The sequence below is a fragment of the Andrena cerasifolii genome, chromosome 3 (genome assembly GCF_050908995.1).
Source record: "Andrena cerasifolii isolate SP2316 chromosome 3, iyAndCera1_principal, whole genome shotgun sequence".
Taxonomy (NCBI): Eukaryota; Metazoa; Arthropoda; class Insecta; order Hymenoptera; family Andrenidae; genus Andrena; species Andrena cerasifolii.
The window spans coordinates 18,088,329-18,112,754 of NC_135120.1; the positions used below are offsets into that span (position 1 = coordinate 18,088,329).

The 24,426-nt window shown below is 48.4% G+C and overlaps 2 protein-coding genes across 4 annotated transcripts in view; one reads left to right on the forward strand and one right to left on the reverse strand.

Annotated features, from left to right (window-relative positions):
- Naa15-16 (N-alpha-acetyltransferase 15/16) overlaps positions 1 to 24,426 on the reverse strand; it is a 44,244-nt gene that overhangs the window by 16,403 nt on the left and 3,415 nt on the right. The window lies entirely within an intron of this gene.
- Positions 8,366 to 24,397, forward strand: LOC143367521 (uncharacterized). 2 transcript variants are annotated; one of them, XM_076809451.1, is made up of 2 exons: positions 8,366 to 8,971; positions 20,216 to 24,397. In XM_076809451.1, the coding sequence occupies exon 2, from the start codon at positions 20,216 to 20,218 to the stop codon at positions 23,399 to 23,401; it is 3,186 nt and encodes a 1,061-aa protein (XP_076665566.1). In that variant the 5' UTR covers positions 8,366 to 8,971; the 3' UTR covers positions 23,402 to 24,397. The 2 variants fall into 2 exon arrangements, with proteins under 2 accessions (XP_076665566.1, XP_076665567.1); XM_076809452.1 differs by lacking the exon at positions 8,366 to 8,971 and adding an exon at positions 17,956 to 18,378.

Genomic DNA, 24,426 nt, shown 5'->3' on the forward strand with positions numbered 1-24,426 from the left:
CCCGCTTTACGCCAAGCATTGTCGGCATTGCATAGTCGTTTCAGCCCGCAAATACGCGATCTTTTTGTCGGCTCGCCACCGACATGGAAAGCGGCCGCAAGTATCTAGCCGTGAATGGGCAAATTCCGCTAATACGGGGATTTTACGCGTACCGTTCGAACAATTAAGGATACGTTCGCCAATAATCATATTCGATCGTTTTCTTTTAATTTCTATTACTCCGAACGCAGCGTATGGCGCAAAGGCCGCGGCATACCGATCCGTTGATTTTCTCACGTGCAGGAGAATTCATGTAGATTCAATTTTGTACCGCAGAGAGCACAGAATCGTTTGCCTTTACGAGGCATACATCAGGTACTTATTCTGAAATATCGGCTGAGAATTACTTCAGGAAGTACACCACCGTTTTCTGTGTTAACTTTATTAATTGTATATTGTAGACTAAAGGGTCTTTATCAGTGGAATAAATAATAATCATTGCGTACAGTGGCTCGCATTAATATTCGGACACTTTTTAAAATCGCGTAACTTTTTTAGAATTGCTCCAAACAACTTGAGTTTTTTTGAGAAGCTAGAAGGATTAGTTTGCTAACTGACGCGTTTCGTCGTTTTGAAAAAAAATGTATTTGGTTGGAATAGCGAAAAGAATAGTAAAGGTCGATTTTTAAACTTTTTTCATAATATAATACGATTAATCATTTTATCATAAAAAATGAAAATTATTTACGTATAACGATTCTGAAGTAAGTAAAATACAATGTTATGCATTATTTATGTTATTTCAGTCATTTCATTAAGTTATTTCTGATTACATTACCATCGGTCGAGATGACCGACGTGCGCCTACTAACGTAAATTATTTGGCGCGCCTACTCTCGTGTTAAAGAACATTTAAACCAGCTTCTCAATCGTCCAGCACAATTTAATGGTCCCGGGCGTGTTTAATGTCCACCGGTCACAGAAATCGCCGAAAAGAGGGGGACAGGTGGAGTCCCGAATAAATCACGGGGAAAGCGGCGGATATGTAGCAGCAATATGCAGCGACGAGCAATGACACTTTCGCTAGGGTACTCTTCTCCCTGCAGAAGGTCATTGTACGTGGAATACTCTACGGACAAAAGCGTCTACGGAATCCGTAATGAGGAATGGAACAAGAGCGACCGTGTTTAAGTCGAATTTCTAATTCCGCGAGCGAAAGGGAAAATCGGCCAGAGGAAAGTTCTGCCGACAATGTCGATGAATCGCAAGCAGCGCTCCCTCCCCTCAGCCGAGCACAATGACGGCTGGCGTTCTTTTTAATGCAAATCGAAATCGGACCGTGCGAGATTTATGAATAAATCCCGCGCGATCTTTCCATTGTCTGACGCGGAGCGGTGATTTAATAACAGCCGGTGGATTTTTGGTGATCTTATTCGATCCGGTAGCCTGACGCCGGCGGAACGCTCGGGGCGAGCCGCAATTTGTGTTTCGAGATCTCGCTGCTTTACATAAGAATCCACGAATTTGCATTAACACGCTTCGACGAATAATACGCGAAGCCTTGTTTACGTATATAACTCGCTTCCTTTCTTTTTTGTTGTCCAAGTGGCATTCTGAAATTTCTGATTTCGCGAGCTGCATAAAGTGTTCCCTCCCTCGTTCCTTGCGCATTCCATCATACTCTGTCAAAACGGTTCGAACTCGTGGCTATTTCGAAACGAAAGGATTACTTGGATCGTAAGGAGGCAGTAGATACAGTCGCGCGTGGTCAGCCAACTCCCTGCGCCGGGATCTCTCATGCTATTCCATTGTTGCTGACTCGATTAGAACTAAGCCGTTTAACTTAGTTCTAATTGCAGGCTAACGAACCATAAATTTAGTACTTGACGTTCAACTGCTGGCAATCATCTCGGGAGACCTACATTCGCGCAAGTGCTGCTCAGAAGTTTCGAACGTTACTCGATAAGGCGCCTCGAATACTTGGAATACTGCTTGCATCCTGCAGAACCTTCGAGAAATGCAGACAATTTCCACAATAATTCCAAGCACAAATAGCGAACAACAGAAACAACGATTAACAGGAGCAAAGAATGCTACGAGTACCGAAGAAAATTCCGTCCCAATTCCATTAACCCACGCGAGAATTTACCCCAACTGCACGCGAACTTTCTTACGCGGTCGTTGAAGTCACCAGAAGTACCAGCACCGAGGAGAGCAATAACTTCCAGACGCCCATAGGGCAGACGTCCTATGCTTCCAGCTGGAGCTGAGCCCGCTGTACGAAGACGAATGCAACGATCGATCCTTATTCTCGTCGGATTCACACTGGGCACGTAGCGCAGTAGGATTTCTTGTCGAAAAAAAAATGGAAGTGGTACAACAGTTTCCTGCGACGGTGTGACGTTCCACGCGCCAACCGAAAGTGAAGACAAGTTGATGGCAGGCTCGGTTAAAGGCCGCCGTGTCTCATGCTTATAAAGAACAACCTTTTCGCCGTGATCTTGAAATTAACCAGCTCGACCCGGTTCTCAAGATGCGCGCGTGATAAACCCGCGAGAAACTGCCGTCGCGCAAAATTGCGGGAAAATACGCTTTTGTGATGGCGCACAGCCGATGACAATAGGCGGTATGCACAGCTGTGTCGTGGGGAAAAACATATGCGAACGAATGGGGAGCTGATGCGGTTTAAATTATGATTTTACACCGTGGAGACTGAAATTGATTAATCGAGGCGTACTTCCTTCTTAGAACTACGCCTCGGATGCTACACGCGCCGTTCGATCCTATTATCTGTAAATAGGTTATTAACGAAGCTGCGTTAATGAGGGAATTAATTGCGCCGTTAATGGGGAAGGAAGATGCTAGGTTTCTCAGGGAATTGTAGCTCGGAAAATTTCACGCGTTTCCCTACCTATTATTTGAACGAGCGAAGAAAATCAGGAACCGGCGTGCTGTTCGCCTGAAAAATTAGTTCCCACTTTCCGAGGAAAACAGTGCGAACGCTGCCTCTGCGTGGTGCATCGGGAGCTAATTAATCGTAATTAGGAACGTCTGGCAGCTATCTTAACAACGTTGAATCGGTCGATGGCAAAGCCGTCAGGTGTACTCTTTCGTTTAGTATGTAGAAGATGAATAAACATAAGCTGATAAAAGTGCATCAGACTCCACCCCATTCCCGTTTAAACTCGCTATTAAACCAGACGTACAGGGTGTCCTACCTGGATAACTGGAAAGTCAAGTTCATCCGAAGATCACATTGCAGTAGGTCATTGAATTCGTATTAACTTTAACTGACGGAATCTCGAAAAATATGCCAAGCACAGCACTGTGTAGGGTAGACCGGGGGGCGATTGTAACACGCTAAATATCTCGAAACATATAATAGATATTAACACCAATTTTCGATATATGATGGACAATGATAGTTGGGATACACACATCCATGTACTAGGAGTACAGACGCGCAATGGACATTGATAATGAACAAAATAACTTTTCGATACCCTTAAGTAACTTTTTCTTACTGACTTCAAATTGTAATATAAACACTGACTTTGCAAGTATGTCCTTTTTGGATTTTTCAGTCTGTAATTGGACCTTTTTTTAAAGTAGTACTGATCGTTACTTAGCACTTTTATGCGTCTCGTTAGTCAAAATTTATAATTGAAGTTCAAAGGCATGGTCGGGGGCGATTATAACATCGGCAGTCGGGGTCGGTTGTACCCATTCAGCTATAAGAATATTTTGTACCGCAGTAAAACCGAATAGTGACAAAGAAGGATAATAGTATTGTCTTGTTTGCATGGAATCCTATAGCATAGCACAAGCAAACCAAAAGAAAGGTACAATATACTGAATGTAAGAATTGAGCAGATGAAGAATGCACCAGCCAAAATGTGTTTTATTTCTGCCATAATTGCGATACCACATAATCGGTTATAGATTTTACTTTTTTCATTTACTATTATAATTTAATAAAATAAATATTTTAATTTTGTAAAGTTAAATTTGTACCCGGGGTCAGGGACGGTTCTAACACTTTACACGCTTATCAACTTTTATTAATAACTTCGATATTACTTGACATATAGCGAAACTGTTGTGCCTCAATGGTGTCAAATAAGTGTAATGTAAAAAGTTGTAAATGTAACAGTCGCTGCGCAATCGTACTCCAAAGTCAAAGCGTTACTACCGCCCCCGGTCTACCCTACACGCGAAAAGGAATTAAAAATTCATTAAAGAAGCACTAAAGGCGCTCTTAATAAAGTACCCATTAAGTGAATACGTTTAAGTACACTTTCTCCTCTTTTGAACAGGAACTACCCGCCGTTTGACTTTACGGCTGAGGTGCTCTTTTCGTTCATCGTAATTATTCATAAAACTCCTCGAACCAGCGTTTCTCGTTCTGCAACAACGGCTCGTCGTAAACTAACTGCAAAAAAAGAAAAAGGAAGAAAAAACACGGCGAAACTATTTCGCCCGTCGCTGCATGGCGCCTGAAAATCGGTAACGCGAAGGCCGTGGCCATGGTCGGCCTTGGTAGAGGCAGCCCCGGGAATCTCTTCCGATGACTCACGTGCTGGATGGCTGTTCGATCGAAATAAACAGGCGTCCTCAGCGGCGGATCGACGCGGGCGATCTTTCCTCGCCGGGGATCGAACTGTTTCTCGGGACGTCCTTAGACGCTGACTCAGGACGTTCCTTGGAAAAGCGTGAATGAACGACGGATCGCGCCTTAAAAATAGGACCTTCTCATCGTCACCGGTTGGCTGGTTCAGGATTTGCGTCACGGCTCGCTGCTCGACGGTGTCGTCAGTGCCCGATAATACGGAGATGTCGACGTTCGAAGCGACGAAGGAATGCTGAATCGCTGGATCGTCGAAATTGCGCCGAGTTGTGCGTGGTTAGTGTTTAGGCTGCATTCTGCTACGTGCAACGCCTGAAGAAGATACTTGGAGCACTTGATACGTGCTTGGCTGAAGATCGATTATAAAAATTCACTTGCGCGGAGCGAAGAGGTTCGATGAGGGCATATGGAAAGCTTGGTGGATTCGAGATTTACCAGAAGCTAGAAGTCTTTGGTCGAATGAATGCAGTAGCCGATACCAGTTTACGCAAAAGATGGTGGAGATCGAGAGGTTGAAGCATCTCGGAGCCATCGACCGCATACACAAACGTGTACGTCCAAATATGGCTCCGAGATGGGGCCGAGATTATTAACGATGCATCAAGATCCGCGAATAGAGCCGAGCTGAATGGATGAAAAAAGTCGATCTCTTCGATCCTAGTTTGCTGCGATATTCAGAATGCTCAAGGACTTAGAGGCATACAGAAATTAATGAAACGAGGGAAAAAAGTGCAGTAAACTGAGATCGAGAATAAATCGCATTCCTTTAATAAATAAATCGCGTGCTTCTTTTCTTATTGTTAACTTCGATTATACTCTATATATTTTATAATACTAAATAAAAACTTAAAAATGAAAGATCGGAAAAAGGACCTTACTGTGTTTCACGTAGAATACTGCGTCCCTTGAGTCCTTCAAATTAAACAAGTTTTATCTGTTCCCCCATCTACTCTGCTCTGCGAAAATAAGGAAATTATTTTGATGGGCTGTTTCAAGCGCCCTGCCCAGTACCACGTCGCATAAAGTGGCAAAAACTCCAAGTGTCTCAAGAGGCATTCGAAACTGGTAGAATAAAAAGGGGAGCTGTCTCGGCGGATAAATTTCCATCCTCCTTGGAGCCCGGAGCGGGATTGTCGAGCACGATCGTAACGATGCTTATCAAGCCGGTGACGAAGAAAATTTCATGAACACAGAGCCGAGAAGTGGGCCAAACTTCCGCGCACGTTCGTGTTTATTGCGCGTGATCAGCGTCGCGAAATATTTTTGCGCGCTCCTTTATGCGCGGACGGATATTTACGCGCGTGCCGTCCGAGAAGTTCCTGCTGCCGTGGAGTGGATCGCAAGTTCTGCGACCTATAAACCTGCCGAGACGAAATATCCAAAGAGACGCAATACTGTTCAAGACAACAACCTGTGGTGGCGCCGGATCGATAGTGACTAAACTTCAAAGAATGCAGTTTACGCGCGTGAACCTTGAAGGAACATCGTGGATCTTATCGCGCCAATTTGTTTCCCCTAAAGTGTCAGTTTCAATTAGACAGTGTAAAGATAGAGAAACGAACACGTGTCCACTGTCCCACTACCAGAACTGTGTCAGGGCACCGATATTTTAATCCCGCACTCGCCTGACGCCACTCTTTAAGGGAAAAAGGTATAAACCCGGGGCAATTATTAACTGAAATCAGCGGTCACGTCAATTAACATGCGGCTGGTGCGACCAACGTTCACGCGAGGTGATTCTTGAGTGGCGCGATTGTTCATGGGCCCGACGTTTCTGTTTCCGTGCTCGTTACCCGCACGATAACTTGTCAGTCACCTAATAAGCCTACGTGCAAGGGGCGCTCAACGATTTCACGGTTGCACCGTTGCCCATCGATTCATTCCAAGATCGATCGAGACGTTTACCTACACCGCGGAGGAGAGCGCGTTCCAACCAGGCGCGCGAGGCCTCGGTAAACAGCGCGATGGAAAAAAGGGGGAATGTGTCAGGCATGTCGTCGCCGAGTAACGAGATCATTTTCGACGAATCGCGGATAAAAATGTTACAGGGGCGACGAGGTGCACGGGGTGCGTCGAGTGGCACGCTACCGGCGAAGACCTGTCGCGAATACCTCTTTTATACAGTCATCGACGACCAGTAAAAAGCAGGTTTTCCCATGTCCGTTTCCGTCTCTGCGCGCGTTACATCAGTATAGTTTACATTCCCGTGTCAAAATAACTTGGAAGCTGGTGTATTACACAAAGTTAAACAGCTGGAGCAAAAGTTAAACGTCACTTATAAGGGAAGATCCCGAACCCGAAATTTAAAAAAATCCTGAAACTTTGTGAGTATGTAGGGAATTTCCTCCCGATTGTAGCGCAATTTTTGTTTGCTGCCCAAATTCACTCTAAGGGGGTGTAATTGATGTTGGATTACTATTATTATTAGAAGGCAAAGTGATTCAACATTCAGGGAAACCTGAATATAGTAAAAGATAATGATACGTCTGTAGAGCGTCTTTTTGTTTCAATATCTGGCAACGGTGATAAAACAGTCCGTTGCTAGAGGAGAGGTCACTTCTGTTCGGTATACCGTCATAGAAAGACATTCTTTCCTAGCCGTTAAATATAACTAAAATATGAAACTAAAAGGCTCATTTATTTAATAACCAATTTCCAATAATTGACTCCTGAAAATCCGGCTATTTTCCGACTTTCTGTTATAACTCGTGAACCGTAAAATAATTTTTATACAAAATGATAGATCTAATTAAAAGAAGTAACTTTAGTCTTGAAACTTTCCCCCAATCTTTTACAGTTCGCGAGTTACAACACAAAATCAGAAAATAGCCGATTTTTCAGGGGTAAATTTCACCCCTTTCGAGTGAATTTGGGCAGCAAACAAAAATTGCGTTGTAATCAGGAGGAAATCCCCTACATATTCACAAAGTTTCAGAATTTTTTTATTTAATTTTCAGGTTCGGGATCCTTCCTTGTTAAACTGCTCCATTAGCAAACTCTTTCGTCGCTCTTAATTAGGCTTTACTGGTCGTTAGCGATCTCGGGGCGGTTAATTCGACCTCGATAGCTACTAAGCTTGTACATAAAATTAATCGACACCTATCCCCGAGGCATGGCAAGCCGCGAAGATTTCTAAACCGTGGCGGCTGATTAAGGTGGATCGTGCAGCTACGCCCATTGCTCGAAACCATCGAATCCAATCCGCTTAATGACTCAATCTCTAACCGGGCGCAGGCTGCTAAAAACCCTGCAAGTACGAAACTATTAAATCAGATTACTCCGAATAAGATCCTTGAGGCTTTCGCGACCAGTTTCTTGCGTCGACAGGTGCCAGTCGTTTATCGATCGGTTCGACTGGTAGCAGCAGAGATCAGGTCCTACGGCCCCATTACTGGACCTATAATCCCGACGAAAGACCCGGTCTCGAAACTTAGCCAGGCAATCGATCCTTCCCAAAACTGATATCCGCTTTCGCCACTAGACGAACCTACACTGCTACACCTGCTCTAGCGTTCAACCGAGATGACTTGCGCCGCTCAAAAGAGAATCCTGCACCGCATTCTCCCAGGAATCGCATTGCCAGTGGACGCACGTGTGGATCGGCGTTGAGTCAACGTGATACCAATAACCGAGTCAAGCAGGGGTACACCGCGCGGCTCCCACTCACCCTACCCTCGCCAGCGAACGAGCAGAATTAGAACAAGCGCGGCGGGCGCGTGGGTGTAGGCGGAAAGTGGCGATTTTCAAGCGATCGCGGGATACCGCGGCGAGGAGCGATCCCGCGCGAAGGTGGGAGAGGGACAGCAGCTCGGAACGGACGCGGAAAGGAAGGGTGAAAGAGGCGTGTGCGAGCGGAACAAGGCGAGTAGCCCGTCAGTCGGCAGTCGTAGGAGAGCCTCGTGACACAGGCGGCACGGAGCTTGTGTCCCTTTCGCGCGAGCAGCACGCTTGCACGCCCGGGAACTCTCGATACACAGTCCGATACCGCGGCTGGAGTCGCGGTCAAAGAACAGTTCGGAGCGGTCTGCGCGTCCTGACGCCTGTCAGAGAGTGGGACACTGGGCGCAGGGCCAGTAGGATCCACCCGACATAAAGATCCGCGTGGGCGCGGACCGGGAGGCTATTCGTTTGTTCGTCGCCGTCCCAAGTGCAGCGGAGGCGGGACAGGGGAGACGAGAGCTGACCGCGCTATGTCCCGGTGAAACGGAGCTGTCGCCGGGGGCTCCTGATCGTCGACGCTGGCACCGCGACCGGGGTAGATTCATGTGCCTGTACCCGCGAACACGCGTCCGAGCGCCGAGTAGCACGCGTACCAACGGAGAGACCACACGAAGGGGACCCGTGGAGCGTGGAGCTTAGAGGATCGTGAGTCTCCTTTTCATTCCAACTGTGAACGTGCAAGGGACGAGTGTTTTTTTTTTCTCTCTCTGTGAGACGGGAAGGGAGGAGAAGAGCTGCCTTATCTTTGACGCTCGCGTTCGACCGTCGATCGAGAGCATTCCAGGATGATAGATGATTTCCGAGTAACCAGAGAATCGCCGGGAAACGTGATCGCCGAGTGCACGCGTTAACGGGAAAGTACGCGCGTCCGTTTCCTGGTATTCGGATCTGTTGTTCGATTCACGCTTCTCACCTGCGCATGCACGGTCAGAAGATTTATATAACGGATATGCCCGGGCTGCTGTGAGTCATCGGTCGTCGAATAGCGGTTCACGTGTCCCGCGATCTCGCGGGGAAGGCAAAGGACCTCCGCGGAGTCCTTGCCTCGCCTATGAATATTTATCGAGCGTTTCCTTTCCTCGATTTTTCTTCTCGCGCGAGCGGCGTAATTAAAGACACGCGGGGGGGGGGGGAGGGTGGGCGGGAAAATGGAGGGAACGAAGTCACCCGCCGATCGCCTCGCAATCGGGAGTAATGATAGGAGAGAACCGGACCGAGGCACTCGAATAATGAATGACCAATGAACTTACTACGAGTAATATCAGTCCGCGAGCTGAGCTTTCACAAATCGACTACGTGAAATGTTCCCGCGCAGCTTGTGACATTTACGCGCGAAATCTCGCGACCCGCTGGATCCGGATTTAACGAAATAACTTCCACTTACCGGATCATTCTCGGTTGCTAGGAATTGCTGGAGAAAAAAATCGCGGCCCGGTAGAGCGCTTCCGTGAAGCACTCGTTCTAATGTTCGAAGCCATCGCGCGCAGGATGCAGATTATTATTGTTCATGCGCAGAGGGAGGATCACGAGGCGCAGAGGAAACGATTCTCCGATCCCCTAACGCGGAAAGAACACTTCTAACGTTCACCGTGGAAGATCTATGGGACCGTTCCGCGAATAAAAAGAAGCAGTGATTCTGCTGTCAATGATCCTCTCGTTCTCGCACGCACGCTGGTCGTTACCGGTATCCGGTCAGTTTGCGAAAGTTAAGATTTCCTGCAGATCCGCCCAGCCTATATATACGCTACGCTCGTTCCACGTGTCCGCTTAATTACCCTGGATTTGTCATTAACACAGTGGAGATCGTGCTTCCTAGCCACCGTCGAGGTGGCTTTCACTTTAGCATAACTCGCATCGATGAAAAATGGGGCAGAACCTGTTTGTTTTTGTCACGTGCAGCTGATAGAACGACGAGGGGTTTTATATCTCTCGATCGCTTCCTGATAATGGGATAATTCCTACGCAGTGTTCTTTGTAAGGTTGGACGACTGTAATCGAAACTTGGAGCACACTGGCGTTTAACTTTCCTCGCCGCTCGATCGCGGCTTGTGTGCCAATTGACGAAGATCATCTCGAACTTATTTGCCAGTGGTGTGCATGTTCAGTTAGTCGGGCAATTAGCCCTCCATCGACGTAAATGAACGATCGTTCCTTTTTGTTCCGTCGGCTCGAGCGTATCAGCAGATGGCACACTGGATCACCGAGCAATTAAATAGAATTGTGACAAATGGCCGTGCTCGTTTCGCGATTATTGCCATAGCGAACTCCGCGGGTGGCCTGTTGAGCAACGCGTCCTTGCATTGACAGGTCTATGATCGCTCTAACGCGGAGAGCCGAGGTAAATCGCGATCTAGAAATCCAATTTCCACCGTGTACACGGTCCAACTGATCCCGTGGCAGAGGAACGGGAGAAGTCGCGCGCAGATATCTCCGCGGATCGATCGACCCGATCGGAGCGCACCGGAACCCCCGACCACTTATCAACTTACGCAATTTGCTCTTTAAGCCGTGTGACGAGGAGGAAAAAATCATAACCGCACAGAGAAAGTGGCACATAGATACGCGGCTAGCTGTGCAAATCGTGTGTCTCGTAACTATAAACAATTTATCAACGGGAACAGGGTCGAACATGTTTCCCAACAACTTGGAATTTCAAATTAGATCTCTGAAAGATGCTTGGAACGGTCCTAGGCGGACGTTCAAGCGGTTCTTCTTAGGGAAACTCCAAGTGCAACGCGTCCTTCGGGGAAAAGGTCCTTCGACACGATTTTACATCAGAAGAAGCGACAGTTTTACCAAAATAACCGTTGCACCGAAGAATTATGGTATCTCGCAAACGAGGATCTCCAGATGTTGCCACTTTCTTGAACGCGAGCCACCTAAAGGCACGGTCAGCCACGTGCTGCGACATTTTTCCAATTATATTCAACAGAAAATCTTTATCTGATCGCTGCTACGTCGAAAACACTATTCAACGTGCGAGTTACGGGCCAACGATCAGGCCGCGAGATTGCTAATAAATTGCGTTTGCACTTGAGAGTGTAAGACCGGCGAGATCGGGTCGAGGAGGCAAAAATGAAAACCATAGACCTTGCCGTAACCTTCGTCTCGCTCTGACTTTCCCCCTTGTCCAGTCCTTAATTGAATCTATCACGAGGCGCGATATGCGGCACAAGCAGGGCCGATCGAAGCGTGGGAACACGGCTGTTGCACGAGACGAAGCGCGAGAGAGAAAAGTTGGAATCGGCGGGAAACAAATGCGACGCGTTAAAAGCTAACGATCCAGCCGTGATTCATCCAGCGAGCCCGTTTAATTCGCGGCGGATAAATCGCGGGAGAATCGACGGAACGGCGCGAGAACGGGAATGTGGAACGAAGCGTAAACACTCGTTCGTTAACAGTCTCCAGCTGAGGAATCGTTACGAGCCTCGCGGATCGCGACGCGCCTGATCTCGGGGGTTCGTTAGCGAGGTGTTTCAGCGTCTGCGGGGCGACCTTGGTCGAAACAGGCCTTATGAAATGGTAAAACTCGGTGCAACGGTGGCTAATTGGAAGGTGGCGGTTTTAATTGGTGGACACTGGATGGTCCAGCATCGATCGCTTCTCTAAAACGGTCGCTTCTCGATCGAGGCGTTTATTTTCGAAGTGGAGCGCAACGAAAGGTCATCCCTCTCTTAAAACGCGGTATCGAATTGTCGGTCTATGTTCGGCGGCGCTGATCGTTTTACCGCGAAGGTAAACGAGTAAAGCCAACAGGAAAATGGTCCGTGGACGTGCTGATGAAATTAGCGGGGATGTATTTATTGTACGAATTATTGTCTCGCCCGGGAGTCGCGGCTTTCCTGGTCTTGCTACTGCGACGGACGGGAGCTCAGCTTCCATTGCTCGATGCGTTTGAGCTGAAAATACAGAGGGACGGGGAATTCGTGTTATCCTTGCGTGAGGAGGAAGTTTCGTTTGCTCGCGGCGCGATAAGTCCGCGGGGGGAAAGAGTCCTCGCGAAGGATGACGATTTTTGTGGGGTGAAAAAATTGGGCCGTTAACCTTGTCTGACCAGTACAAGCTTTTACAGTCGCGACAAAAACGTAAACCGGTACGGGCTGCGTGTATGCCGCTTGCGTATCGATAATTCTGCATAATACACGCCGTACATTTATAATTCTCGAATAGCATCGACGCTCGCGGAGCTGCCCCTCAGATTATTTTATTCATATTAGTGTTGTTGAAATGAGCTGCGAGCCGTGAGCTTCAAGAGCTCGAGTCGCGGTTCAAACTCTAAAGGCTCGAACCTTTAAGGCTCGAACACTGTAGCCGTGAGAGCTCTAGCTTTTAAAGCTCGAGTCTTCAAGCTCGAAGGCTCGTATAAATTGTATGTAGTGAAGTGAATATGTACAAAGCTCGAGTTTTGGAAGCCTTAAAGCTTAATGTAGAAGTTCTAATTCTTACGCTCCAAGCTTTTAAAGTCTTAACTCGAGCTTAATAATTAATACTATTCAATTAAACTGATTTGCAATAAAGCTATGATAAAACTTTGTCATACAACTTAAAAATAACGACAAAATCACTATTATATTAATTTCAGTTTATTATGAGCTTTTTTTATAACATTTATAATGTTTCTGCTCACTATATTCTTTCTTTGAACGTTCCTCAACACAAAACTAAATGAAAATGACCGTTTTCGTCAGCGCAATGTACTTCGGTTCCCTTGACGATTGAAATAAAATCGGTTGAATCGCCTTTATGATCTGCTCGGTTAGCTGAGTCGGTACACTGGTGTTGTACGACAATGATCAGTTAATTTTATATTGAGAAACGTTCAAACCAAGAATGTAGTGAGCAGGAACACTGCAAATGTTATAAGAAGACCAGATAATATACTGAAATTTATATTATAGTGATTGCGTTGTTCTTTTTGTGTTTTATCATAATTTTATCAAAGAGTTTTGTTACAAATGACTACACTTACAAAAAAAAATACTATTGTATAGTTTTGTACTTTTATTGTATTATTAAACTTTTATTGTATTATAAAGTGGAACCATCAAAAAGCATCTTTCTCTGTGTTTAATTTTAACGTTTTACAATAGTGGTTGCACAAAATAAGATACAATATCAAGGACTTGGAGTTAACTTCGTTACTATTAAACACAAGAGCCTTCAGCTTCGAGGCTTGAGCCTCAGTGCTTGAACCTCGAACTTCGAGAGCTCGAGCTTCATATAATTTACTGTAACTAACTTACATAAGGGTATTTAGTATTTAGTTTTGTGTTCTTAGTTCTTGTTTATCTTTTAGTTCAGTTTAGTTGGCTTTGTTAGCCGTGTAACCTTGGCTTATTTATTGTATAGACTCTAGTTAATTTCTCTGCTTAAACCATGGGTATTCCCCGTGTAATTATTTAAATAAATAAATAAATAAATAAATTAGCCTTAAAGGCTGAGTCATTAAGGCTTAAAGCTTCGAAGACTCGAGCTTTATACAACACTAATTCATATCGCCGAGAACATCGGTCGAAAAGAATTTTTTAGTATCTAGCAAATCAGCGATTCATCTCGAATAAGAACTATTACCAATTACCCTGAAACAATAACAGAGAACCGATTGTATTGCGACTCGAAAACGATTGATCTTCGAGATCGTGCGTACCAACAAGCAAACTCCGCACCGTGGATTTGCACAGAATTTTCGATCGCAAGGCTTTCGAGCCACCGTGTAATCAATCGGGACACCTCGAAACCGAAAAAGAAAAGGAGCAACAGAGGAGTCGCGTTGTTGCACGTAATGCTGTCGCTGAAGGAGCTGCGTCTGCAGAGGAGGAGAATAATCCAGCACAGTCTCGGGATGAACGAGACGAGCGTATTATGCAAGCGAGTTTACCTTGCAGAGCAAGCCGGTCAATGCCAAGGTGTTTCGCTATGGCGGTTGCCGCTCGTCTCTGTCAGTCTAACGCTGGCAGACCTCATCACTGATAACTTCGAGGGATCTGCCTCGATACGATTCGAATTCATGACCGTCGCGTTTGTCCGAAGGCGAATTAACGCGGCACGGTGCCAGGTGACTCGAGGATACGACACCTTGAGGAGTAAACAGAACCAAATTTCAGGGTGAAATGAATGGACTCGATGGGCTGACTGAACTACTGATAGGTCTTGTTACTCTTGGGAGCAGATCCTGAAAGTGAAAAGTGATGACTGTGGGTTTACTAGACAGACGTTATAAGTTGGATTAGAAGACTTTCAGGGAATATAGAGTCAATACAGTTCGAGTTTCAGTATCTCGAATATATGAAACGCTCTTATACCCGAACGATCAAGCATTCAGCTTGAAGCAATGACTTTCACTCGCTTCCAGTTTGTGTGTTCGAAAATTTCCAGCGGCTAGACAGCTCTAGTTCGTACCTCTGCGCCAGGGACAGCCGACACAACGCTATCGTTCAATCTTCGCAGAGAACAGCCAAAGGTGTGAACTAAGCATTCTCGTGAACTACAGAAATCGTGCGACACCTTTTTCCCCGTGGAAAGCGTCTGAATGGCCTACGCGGGGCAAACAGATAGCCGCTTGCGCACTTTTAGGAGCCGCGGCAAAGATAAGCCGAACTACACGTCGGCTCTAGCTTTCACCATCCCGTTACCTGAACGAGGCGCTGCGAACTATGCGACAGGCTGAAAATTTGAAAATAGAGGAAATTTCGTGCGACCAGCTCTGGCGTTTCTCCTCGCGATGCCTGGAACGAGGTCAGAAATGCGTCTCTCTTGGAAATTCGAGCACGTGCTTCGCAGGATCACCTGTGCTGCACGTGGTACCAAGAGAGCATCGTCGCAGGGTACGCTTCTGCGTTGACGATTTGGAAATAAAAAGGAGAAAGTAACCATAGATGCGCGATACGCTGTCGCTAGAGCAACACGGGCTGACTTTTAGGAGAAACAGGAGAGAAAGAGGAGCGGGTAAAAAATTGCACGCTGTTCAATGTGCCTGAAATCTCCACTGGTCTGATCGGTTATTTAGATAACTTTTTATTGAAACAATCATACGAGTAATTTCGCCATCGTACCGGTTGTATGTAGATGAGGACGGGATTGCGATCGACACTTGTTAATCCTTTGGAGACTTTCGACTGTTATCAGCAGGTCAGATAAAACGGTTCAGCAACTAGGGACAGCGGTACTTATCTGTATGATAGAGTATTCTAATGGATTGCCTCGTACATTTACGGAAGGATCAGTTCTGCTGCCTGAGCCGCGCGTATCACAGTCTACTGTTATCTAGGGAACGGTATCTTCCGTGGGAATCGCGTATACGAGGAGAGCCTGATTTCCACCTTTTATCTAGCCAGCCGGATTTGCAACGCCGAATTGTGGCCGACGGCGCAACGGGCAGCAGAGAACACGGTCGCTGTCATAACAGGAAGCATACCTAAGCAAGTGACGCACCGAAAGTTCCTCGGAGGCATTAGCACGGCGTTAAGGAATTAATGCTGCTCACCGAGCACGACGCGAAACAAAAAGGAAAGTAGCTGAAAGCGTAAACTCAATTGGATAACAACGGCCGGCCATACGCTGGCCGGCTCTTACGCCAAGTACGAGAGTGGTGCAACGTGTTGCCCAAAACGAGGTAGAGCATCTCAACGAGCCGGCCACCACGATCGGGCGAACGATAACCGGCCGATAAATCGGCGCTGGAACGATCGACGCAGCATCTGACGCACCTACAGCCTTTCACCACCTCTGGAACCGTCCGTCTCTACATCTCAATGCCGTTTCGCTGCACACTCCAGACGCTTTTGGTGACCTGCATCCAAGGCCGCGCACTGTGCGCAGCAAAACTATCAAGAACTATCGGCCGCAGTTGGGGACTTCGATTTCATTACCGCAGGCGTGTTAATTCGAGTTTGGAGCGTATTCGATTTAACGCCCGCTCAATGGCTCCGCGTAACGATCAACTGAGAGCGCCCTTTATTACTCCGTCGCGCGATTTAATTCGCTCTCGTTCGCTTTGCTATCTGGGCTCGACGAGATCACAGGGCCATATATCGGGGGCTAGCGAGCTCCGAAGTGATTACGGTAAGCTCTTAACTCTTCGCGGACCATTCTATGCCCTACCTCGTAACGATTCGCGGCAGATATTTGAATATCGATGCCCTTGAAGCTGGGATAATCAGCATCTCGTGCGTGAATGTTGTAACGTTCTACCGTGAGGCCAGGGCGAAATAAAATGAGGCACAGTGCTTTTGATGTAGATGTGTAATCGCAGAGGGTTGAGTAGGATTTTTTCTGTAACTCTCGCGAGGCCAGGCAGCGGTACAACAGCTACTGCATTACAATCGCGCGTTCACCGCGAGCAAGTACGCGGCCTTTTTTCGATCAATATCGAACGAAATCGAGTTGATCTACGAGCAAAGAGGCGGGACCAGAAAATCTCGCTTCGAGAAACGATATTGCAGCAGGTCTAGTTGGAACGATAGCGTAACAGCACCTGCCGCGCCAGGGGGATCGTTCTTCTTACGTCACGTCACGAAAAATCGACGATCTGTCTTGCGGAACGAACGCGGCCAAATACTGCTCGACCGTTTCCCAATGGCTGATCCATCCGAGGCGGCTCGCCCTTTGTGAATTCCTGAAATGGAGCAGCAACCGAAGGACGCTCGATCCTCGACCAGTAGAATGAGGTCAAAGTGCCAGGTCTCGAGAGCTAATGTTCCGAATGACACACAAATCTTATCGCTTATTACGAAACGAGTCGCACTGTAACACGATGCGTAAGAAGTTTCCTTCTACTACGAAAGAAACATTTCCTGAAGCCAGCCGGGGAATACAAAGCAGCGGAAGAAGAAGCGGAGGGATGATTGTGAAAAGTTACGGAGCCGTCGAAGAAACATTCATCGACCAACGGAACAGCATCGAGTCAAGCCTGCAGCGGAAGGAAGTCCGTGTCATTCGAATTCCTTATCACCGGCAATAAAAGCCCGCCCAGTGCGCGTGCCGAGCGCCGCGCGAAAGTGAAAGCTTTCGTTTCGACATTTTTTGGTTTCCTGCACGAATTGCTCCGCACCGATCGAGCCGAAATAATCGGCCAGCGGGAGAAGATTGCGATCCGCGATCCGACGATGGAAAGGCAGGCGCGCACAGCGCGATCTCGTTGATCGTACGAAACATTTAGCCGACTTCCTCCTTTCCAGTGGCGCGCGTATCTCGTTACCACCTGGAAATGGCTCCACCTTTCCGAACCGACGTCCTTGAGAGGCTTGGTGCACTGCGAAAGGTGATGAAAACCGGCCAGTCACGTGTACCATGCCACCGCGACCGGCTGTTCGACAGCTTCGCCCTCCCGTGACTTCGCCTTCCGTCGCTTTCCTAATGAATATCGCCGCGAGAGAAGTCTCCGTTAATTGGGGCGGCCTGCTCAAGTGTAATCTGGGCGGGAAAGCCGCGGGACCGGGTCTCGAGGGTCGCTGCGCGCCTACGAAAGGGGTAATCGCGTGTGGTGCCTTCCTGGTGCACGGAAACCGACTCCGCGATCGCGCGGAAGGCGACCAGCTGACGCACCGTCGCTTCGGCTTTTAAGTTCGTCTCGACGAACTAGGCACGTGAACGGCGACGATCGCCGGACAAGTGATCAAAGTCACTGCTAGAAACGGAGAAAGTAAAACGCGGCGCGGACGAGCGACTTCCTCGACATCGTCGCAGCGCGGATTAGATTAAGCACTATCTGCAAGAACGTTCCGAGGATGATTCGAGCAGGCGCAGGCCCGATTGCACGGCTCCCGCTTCGGCTGATATCTGCGCAAAGAAATTCCAGGATTCCGTCACGTTGGTTTTTCACGGATTAAAAGGCAGCTCGCGGAGAAATCGGTCGCACTCGCGCGAAACACGTCGTCGAAGTGTACGATATTCCGCGTATCAGTGTGCTGGACAGGTCGAGGCACGGGACTCTCGGAAGAAGCGCACTATTGCGTGCCCGCCACTGAATTATAGCTGCTCGAGGACGCACGAGAGAACCTGGTAAACGATTACCGTCGTGCAGACCAACGGCCGCACAGGAAACTGGGAGAAAGGTACTCTTTTAATACGCGTGACGTGTTATCAGTGTGTTTGACTGTTTAAGAAGACGTTTCCGGCGGAATGTTACGTAGAGAAGCGCGTCCACTTGGAGCTAATTGTGCGTTAGAAAGAATTTTATCCTTCGCTTGATCATTCCGAGGAGCGTGCAGGGAAAGATAGAGCGAAACTCGTCGCTTTCGTTTACAAACAACTGCCGTTACCTAATTACTGATGGTATCTACGCAACGTAAATAATTATTATTATTTTTTATTATTATTATTATTACTTCGACGGGAGAACCCTTTAGTATATAAAGCTTGAACAATTCAGTACAATAAATATATATAAAATAACGTAACATAAACAGAAAAAATGAAATAAAACGGAAAATATAAAGTAACGAGAAAAACATAACAACATAAACGACGACATCGCCAAACAACTGAGCGCAAATTAAGGAGATGGTAGTCTCCTAAGTCCTAAACGAGGCGAAGGAGGTTAAGAAAATATCTAATTCAGCAGGGCACTGGTTTAGCTCCTCCATAGCACGATTAATGGGATCGGCAGAGTAATAATGATATTTTGGGACTCGGGATACAAAAAGGGGTCTCAGACGCAGTGACCGTTGCGGAGCATGAAAGCAAATCCTTGCAACAAGCTCTTGACAATTAATCCGACCGTGGAAAACTTTGTAGATGAACAGTAGGTCCGAACAAACACGACGGTCGCTAAATAATCATCCTCCTATGTCCACTAACGATCAATCCAATACTCCTCGCGATTAACTTCGCGCACGCGAATGGTCTCTCGACTTTCATCCCCATCGAACGCAGGCAGGATACCGATAGGAACGTAAGATCGTAAATTTGGACTCCCTGTCGGAAACATCGTGCTCGCGGGTCTGCGTTACTTCCGCGAGAGAGACGCGGCAGTGCACCGCTGTAGGCGGCCCAGTTGCATCGAGCGAGTGCAGAAACGTGAGCTTGGGATTCGTTACTCGGTTGCAAGTCATTACTCGGAGTTGTGGTACTCCAGTGACCCGTGAATGTTTGTCGACCGTTCACCGGCTGCTCACGAGGGAAAGGCGTGGCCCCCTCCGGTCCCGCATTCCCGTATTATTGCGATCCGAGTCAATGAAATTGGCGAATTCGAGAGATTCGTGAACGTCGCTCGACGTTCCCCTCAGCGAAAGCTTAAAAATCGTCGATTCCATCGAATTTTGCTTCGAGGAGGACTCGAACGTCTTCCTGTACGTTCTACCGAGTTAAATGATGATGAACCGATTTGATGATGAATCGATTTGATGATGAAGGAAGTGGCGCAAACGCGAACGTCTGGGGTTCTTTACGAAGCGGTGGTGTTGGATGAAAAACGAGACATTTTACGGTGCTCTTTTCCCGACGTAATAGTTGAGAAAAAGGTGCACCTTGAATGGGGAAAGCAAAGTTACTTCGTGGAACGGAAACACCTCCGCAGAGCACAAATAAACTTGCACTTTCCTTGCACGCGGGTGGGAAGGGCGCGCACTGACGTGGGACACGGCGAGTTATCTTGAAAGATGAATAGCGTGATCGCGTAATTGAACGGCATTATCAAAATTGCCTACAATGTGTACTGGCCGTGAACGTAATCACGGTGATTGCGACGGCAGACTGTCCGTAGCATTAGGTGGTGATGATCTTATTGAATCGTTGACGCAAACTGTTGCACCAGCTCGGCACGTGCGTTAAACAGAAAATTCCTATTCCCATCCTCTGTCAAATTGAAAACTCAACCGAGCAAAGTGTAGGTAATGCGAATGCACCGACGTAACATGTTTCACAGTAGAAACTCCTCGATCTCTTTTCCAGATGATGCGGAAAGAACCTCGTCCACGGAAGCTCCTACTAGGCGTAGCACTGTTAGCCATTTGCGCGTCGATCGTCGAATCGTCGTCGATCAGGGAAAGACGGCACGTCGGCGTGGAGGAATCTAGTCATCGTCCAGACAGACACGTACCATTAAGCCGAAGCATCAAGTCATCGACCAGCAGAAGTAACGAGATAACTACAGAACCCGGAAGGAAAGTGTCCCACAGACTGATCGGCGGACACCTGAGAGCGAGCTCGAAGGAACAAAAGGAGGATGAGACGCTATGGGACGACGGGATCCTGTTATCGTCCGCTGGCAATGGAAAGGAGACGAAGAACACTCGCAAGGACGAGGATGACGAGAAAAAGACGCTGTCCCAGCAGGTGAAAGAGGGGAAATACGGTCTCATACAGAACGAGATCTATGGAACACCGCCTAAGCGACCAGGGATCATCAGTTACTTAGGCAATCCAGAGGTGCCGAAGGACACCATCCATAACTTGGGTGGTCTCGACGAGGACGAGATCTGGTTGGCCGAGAACCACGTGCTAGTGCTCCGAGGAGGGAAATTTCCTGGCCACGAAGCCACACAGGGCAGCGGGGATGGGCCGACGACCTGGCCACCGATTGACAATTACAAGGCGCCCAGGAGGCAGGTCAAGATACCCTCCAGGCCCAGGGTACCGCCGCCGTTTCCGGTTCAGCTCACCGAGGGTGGGCCGCTACAGATCATCGGACCCAACGGCACCAAGGAGATCGAGAACGGTACCGTCGACTACAGGGATAACCCACTATTCACCAAGGGTCTACTGTCCGAGGATGGGCCACTCTTCGCCATTATATCGAACGGGACGCTCGTCATGCCCAACGCGGACAACTCGAAAAATGGCACTTCCAATGGGAAATCTGGATCGAAGAATCAGGGTGAGAAGGGGTTGAAGTCTAATTCCCCGCTACCAGGCAGTCTTCCTCCTTTCTACCACGCGATACCACCGGGTGCCGTTTTCGTCCCGCCGCCGGGTAATCAGTCGGATTACGACGAGGAGGACCAGTCGATCTATTATCCACCGCCGTACAGTTTCCAGTATAAACAGGACAACGCGACTGCCGTGCCGCCAGGCCCTCTGGTCCCAGGAATCATCCTACCACCGCCGCCAGACTTCTTCTCTGCTCTCGAGGAAAAGAAGACCACGACGAAGAAGTACACGAAACGTCCCGTAACCACCCCCATGCCCAGACCAAGGCCCACGTACTTGCCGCCGAGGAAACTAACCACGAAGCAGTACAAGATCGCGACAACGACGCCAATGACCAGAGCAAAGTCGTCGATCGACTCGCGAGGCAGCATAAAAATGTACGGTCGAACGTCGTACAGGAACACGACCAGTACTCCTACGTCCATAAAAACTGTTCCATATATCGAGGTCACGACACCCACGCCGGATAAACCGACGACTCTCGATAACCCCGAGTTCTACAGCATCGGTCCTATAACGGAGAACCAAGTGACCAGCCAGGGGAACGTTCGAGGGAAGGGTCAACCGTGGTCGGGGTTGATGACCAGCAAAGCGACTCCAATATTGACTTACTACGCCACGACCGCGAAATCCACTTTAGAGAGACCTGTTGAGGTGACGCCTGCTTCGGTGAAGAGCATCGTCACCACTGACAACCCCGAGAGATCGTCCAGTCAGGCCTCGTACTACTTTTACGAGGAATCGAACGGCGAGTCTCTCGGGACCACGGCCGATCCATCAGTTTATTATAAGACCACGACGGAGCCTGCATTCTACGAGACGGTAACCCCGCAGCGACCGCGTCCAGAGGTGAAGAAAAATCAGTATTATAGCGTGGAGACTATTCCGTCGCGGGAAACGTCGAAGGACTACAGTATCAAGTTTATCGACTCCGTGGTGAAAAACTCGGAACCTATTCGATACAGCGACTCGGTCACGCGAACTTCGTCCAAGTACGAGAGCGGATCTAGCAGGGCCCAGGGTCAACGCATGTTACCCGATCGCGCGCCTCTTTACTATCAGACCGTGTCTCGTCCACCAGTACCAGTGCAGCCGTATTACACCACGCCGAAGCCGCATACCTATTACAGGCAGGACGCGAACCCGAAGCCGATCTATCAGTACAGCTTCGAGGCGGCTGATTACTCTAAACGCGGCAATCAGAGGCACCAGTTCCAGCAGCAGCAACAGACCGTCCCCCCCTATGACTATCCAGACGCGAAGAGCGGTGGCTTCAACGGCCACCGATATGATTACGACCACACCGAGTCGGTGGCCCAGAAACTAGTGAGGCCAGAGAGCGCGCCCTACAAGATCCAGCAGCCAATCTATCCGTCGACGACTGGCCACTCGGTGATCAGCACGACGCCCAACCCTCAGCACGTCTATTACACTCAGCAGGACGAGAAGTTCCTGGACGACGTCACGAAGGAGTACTTTACGATATTCGGGAAGAAACTGCCGCACAAGGGTGTACCAAGCACCACTCCCATCTACTCGAAGCAAAGTGTCACACAGAGACCGGACTACAACGTGAACTCTTACGTGGAGAACGATTACAACACCGCCGAGGCTCCAATCTTCAACACACCTAACGTCAAGGTACACTACGGCGATCAGTCCCAGCAACCGTACTCCCTGAAGGACGACATCCTCGTCAACTACAGGCGACCGCTGCCGCCTATCAACCCAGACAGCGAGTTCATCGCAGTGGTGAATCCGAATCAACAGCCGCCACCGAACTACAGAATACCGAGCAGGGAGAGCCAACCTCTGGCGCCGATTCGCGCCTATCCGCCTCAGCAGCTCAACTCGGGGAACCGGCCGTCCGCGAATTACGTCCCAATCGTGGATTCTCCGGAGGAGATCGACGAAGCGTATCCACAGCTGCCGATATCGCTGGAGGACGATATCAAAGTGAACTACCGTGATCCACGGCCCACCATAAACCCGGACGCGGAGTTCATCGATCCCCTTCCCGTGCAGGAGGGCCAGCCGGAAAAGCCCAAGGCCTATTTCGCGTACAGATTGCCCGGCGACGGTGGCCACTTTTACTTCCTGACGCCGCAGGCGATCACGCAGAGGCCGGAGCGGAACGCGGGTCACCTCTACGCGAGATCCAGGGGAACCAGACTGCTGAGACGTCGACGGCGACCGGGCGACGTCTGATGCCGACGCGCGCGATGCCATAATTGTATGATCGAGGAAACCGCGCTGAAGCGAGCGCGATCGAGAGATTGACGAGACGTACACCGTTAGGAATATTTATTACACGTGCGAGTGTACGGGCTGCCCCTTGGTGTGAAGAAATTCTTGCGGCCCGCCTGCCGGGCCGTTCTGAATCGAGAGAGTCGTGGGTGGAGGGCGAAAGGGACATAGTGAGGTTGCAGCAAGAATGGGTGAAGACGGTGGTGTGGTAGTGTCGAGAGCACAGGGACGAATTCTGTATAGTTTTTTGGGCACTGATGCAGTAGGAGTTTGAGCACACCACTGGTGCTTTAGATCTATGGCTTCCAGGTGTTTTGGACTTGATATGGGCGTAATTACTGGCGAAAGACGCATTTGGTAACTTGTATACTCCAGGAGATCGTTTTGCACGCCATTTAAACGTGGCTGGAGGAAATAGAGTAGGCAATAAGCAGAAGTAGACTGTACATGGCAGACAGTCCACATCTTCATTAATAGCTAGCAGATTCGATATCAGGAGTAAAGAACGATTATCTCGGTCCGAGATGGGAATAGACCCATTATACGCATGACATTTTTGGCTCAGAATGACCTGCTGAAGGTGCTGGTGAAGTTTGTCGGTCATCTAGCGCGACACCTTGTACATAACGAGCTAGGATCTGATCATTATGAACGCCTTACTCACACGGTATATAAATTGCTTAATTTATGACGAGCCTTTAACTTTAAACCGCTTTAGATTGATACAGACGCGAGATATTACTCTGTTCTCGCGTGCGGCGAATGGTGCGCGCGGTCTCGAGCGAGCCGGCGTTTACTCGCGCGTTGTCTGTGATTAATGATAATAATGAAGTGAAACACGTACATGTACATAGTTACGATTTAACGATACGATAAGTCATGTCGTAGTTGCGTTCTCATAAACCGTTATACGATATATGTTGGCCGATGAGCATAATAAAGATCGTTTTCAAGTAACGAGTTCTTTCTTCCGAACACTGTAAGAG

What these genes read in the sequence shown, in the direction of transcription:
- LOC143367521 (XM_076809451.1), top strand. Translation starts at nt 20,216, where the DNA reads ATGATGCGGAAAGAACCTCGTCCACGGAAGCTCCTACTAGGCGTAGCA.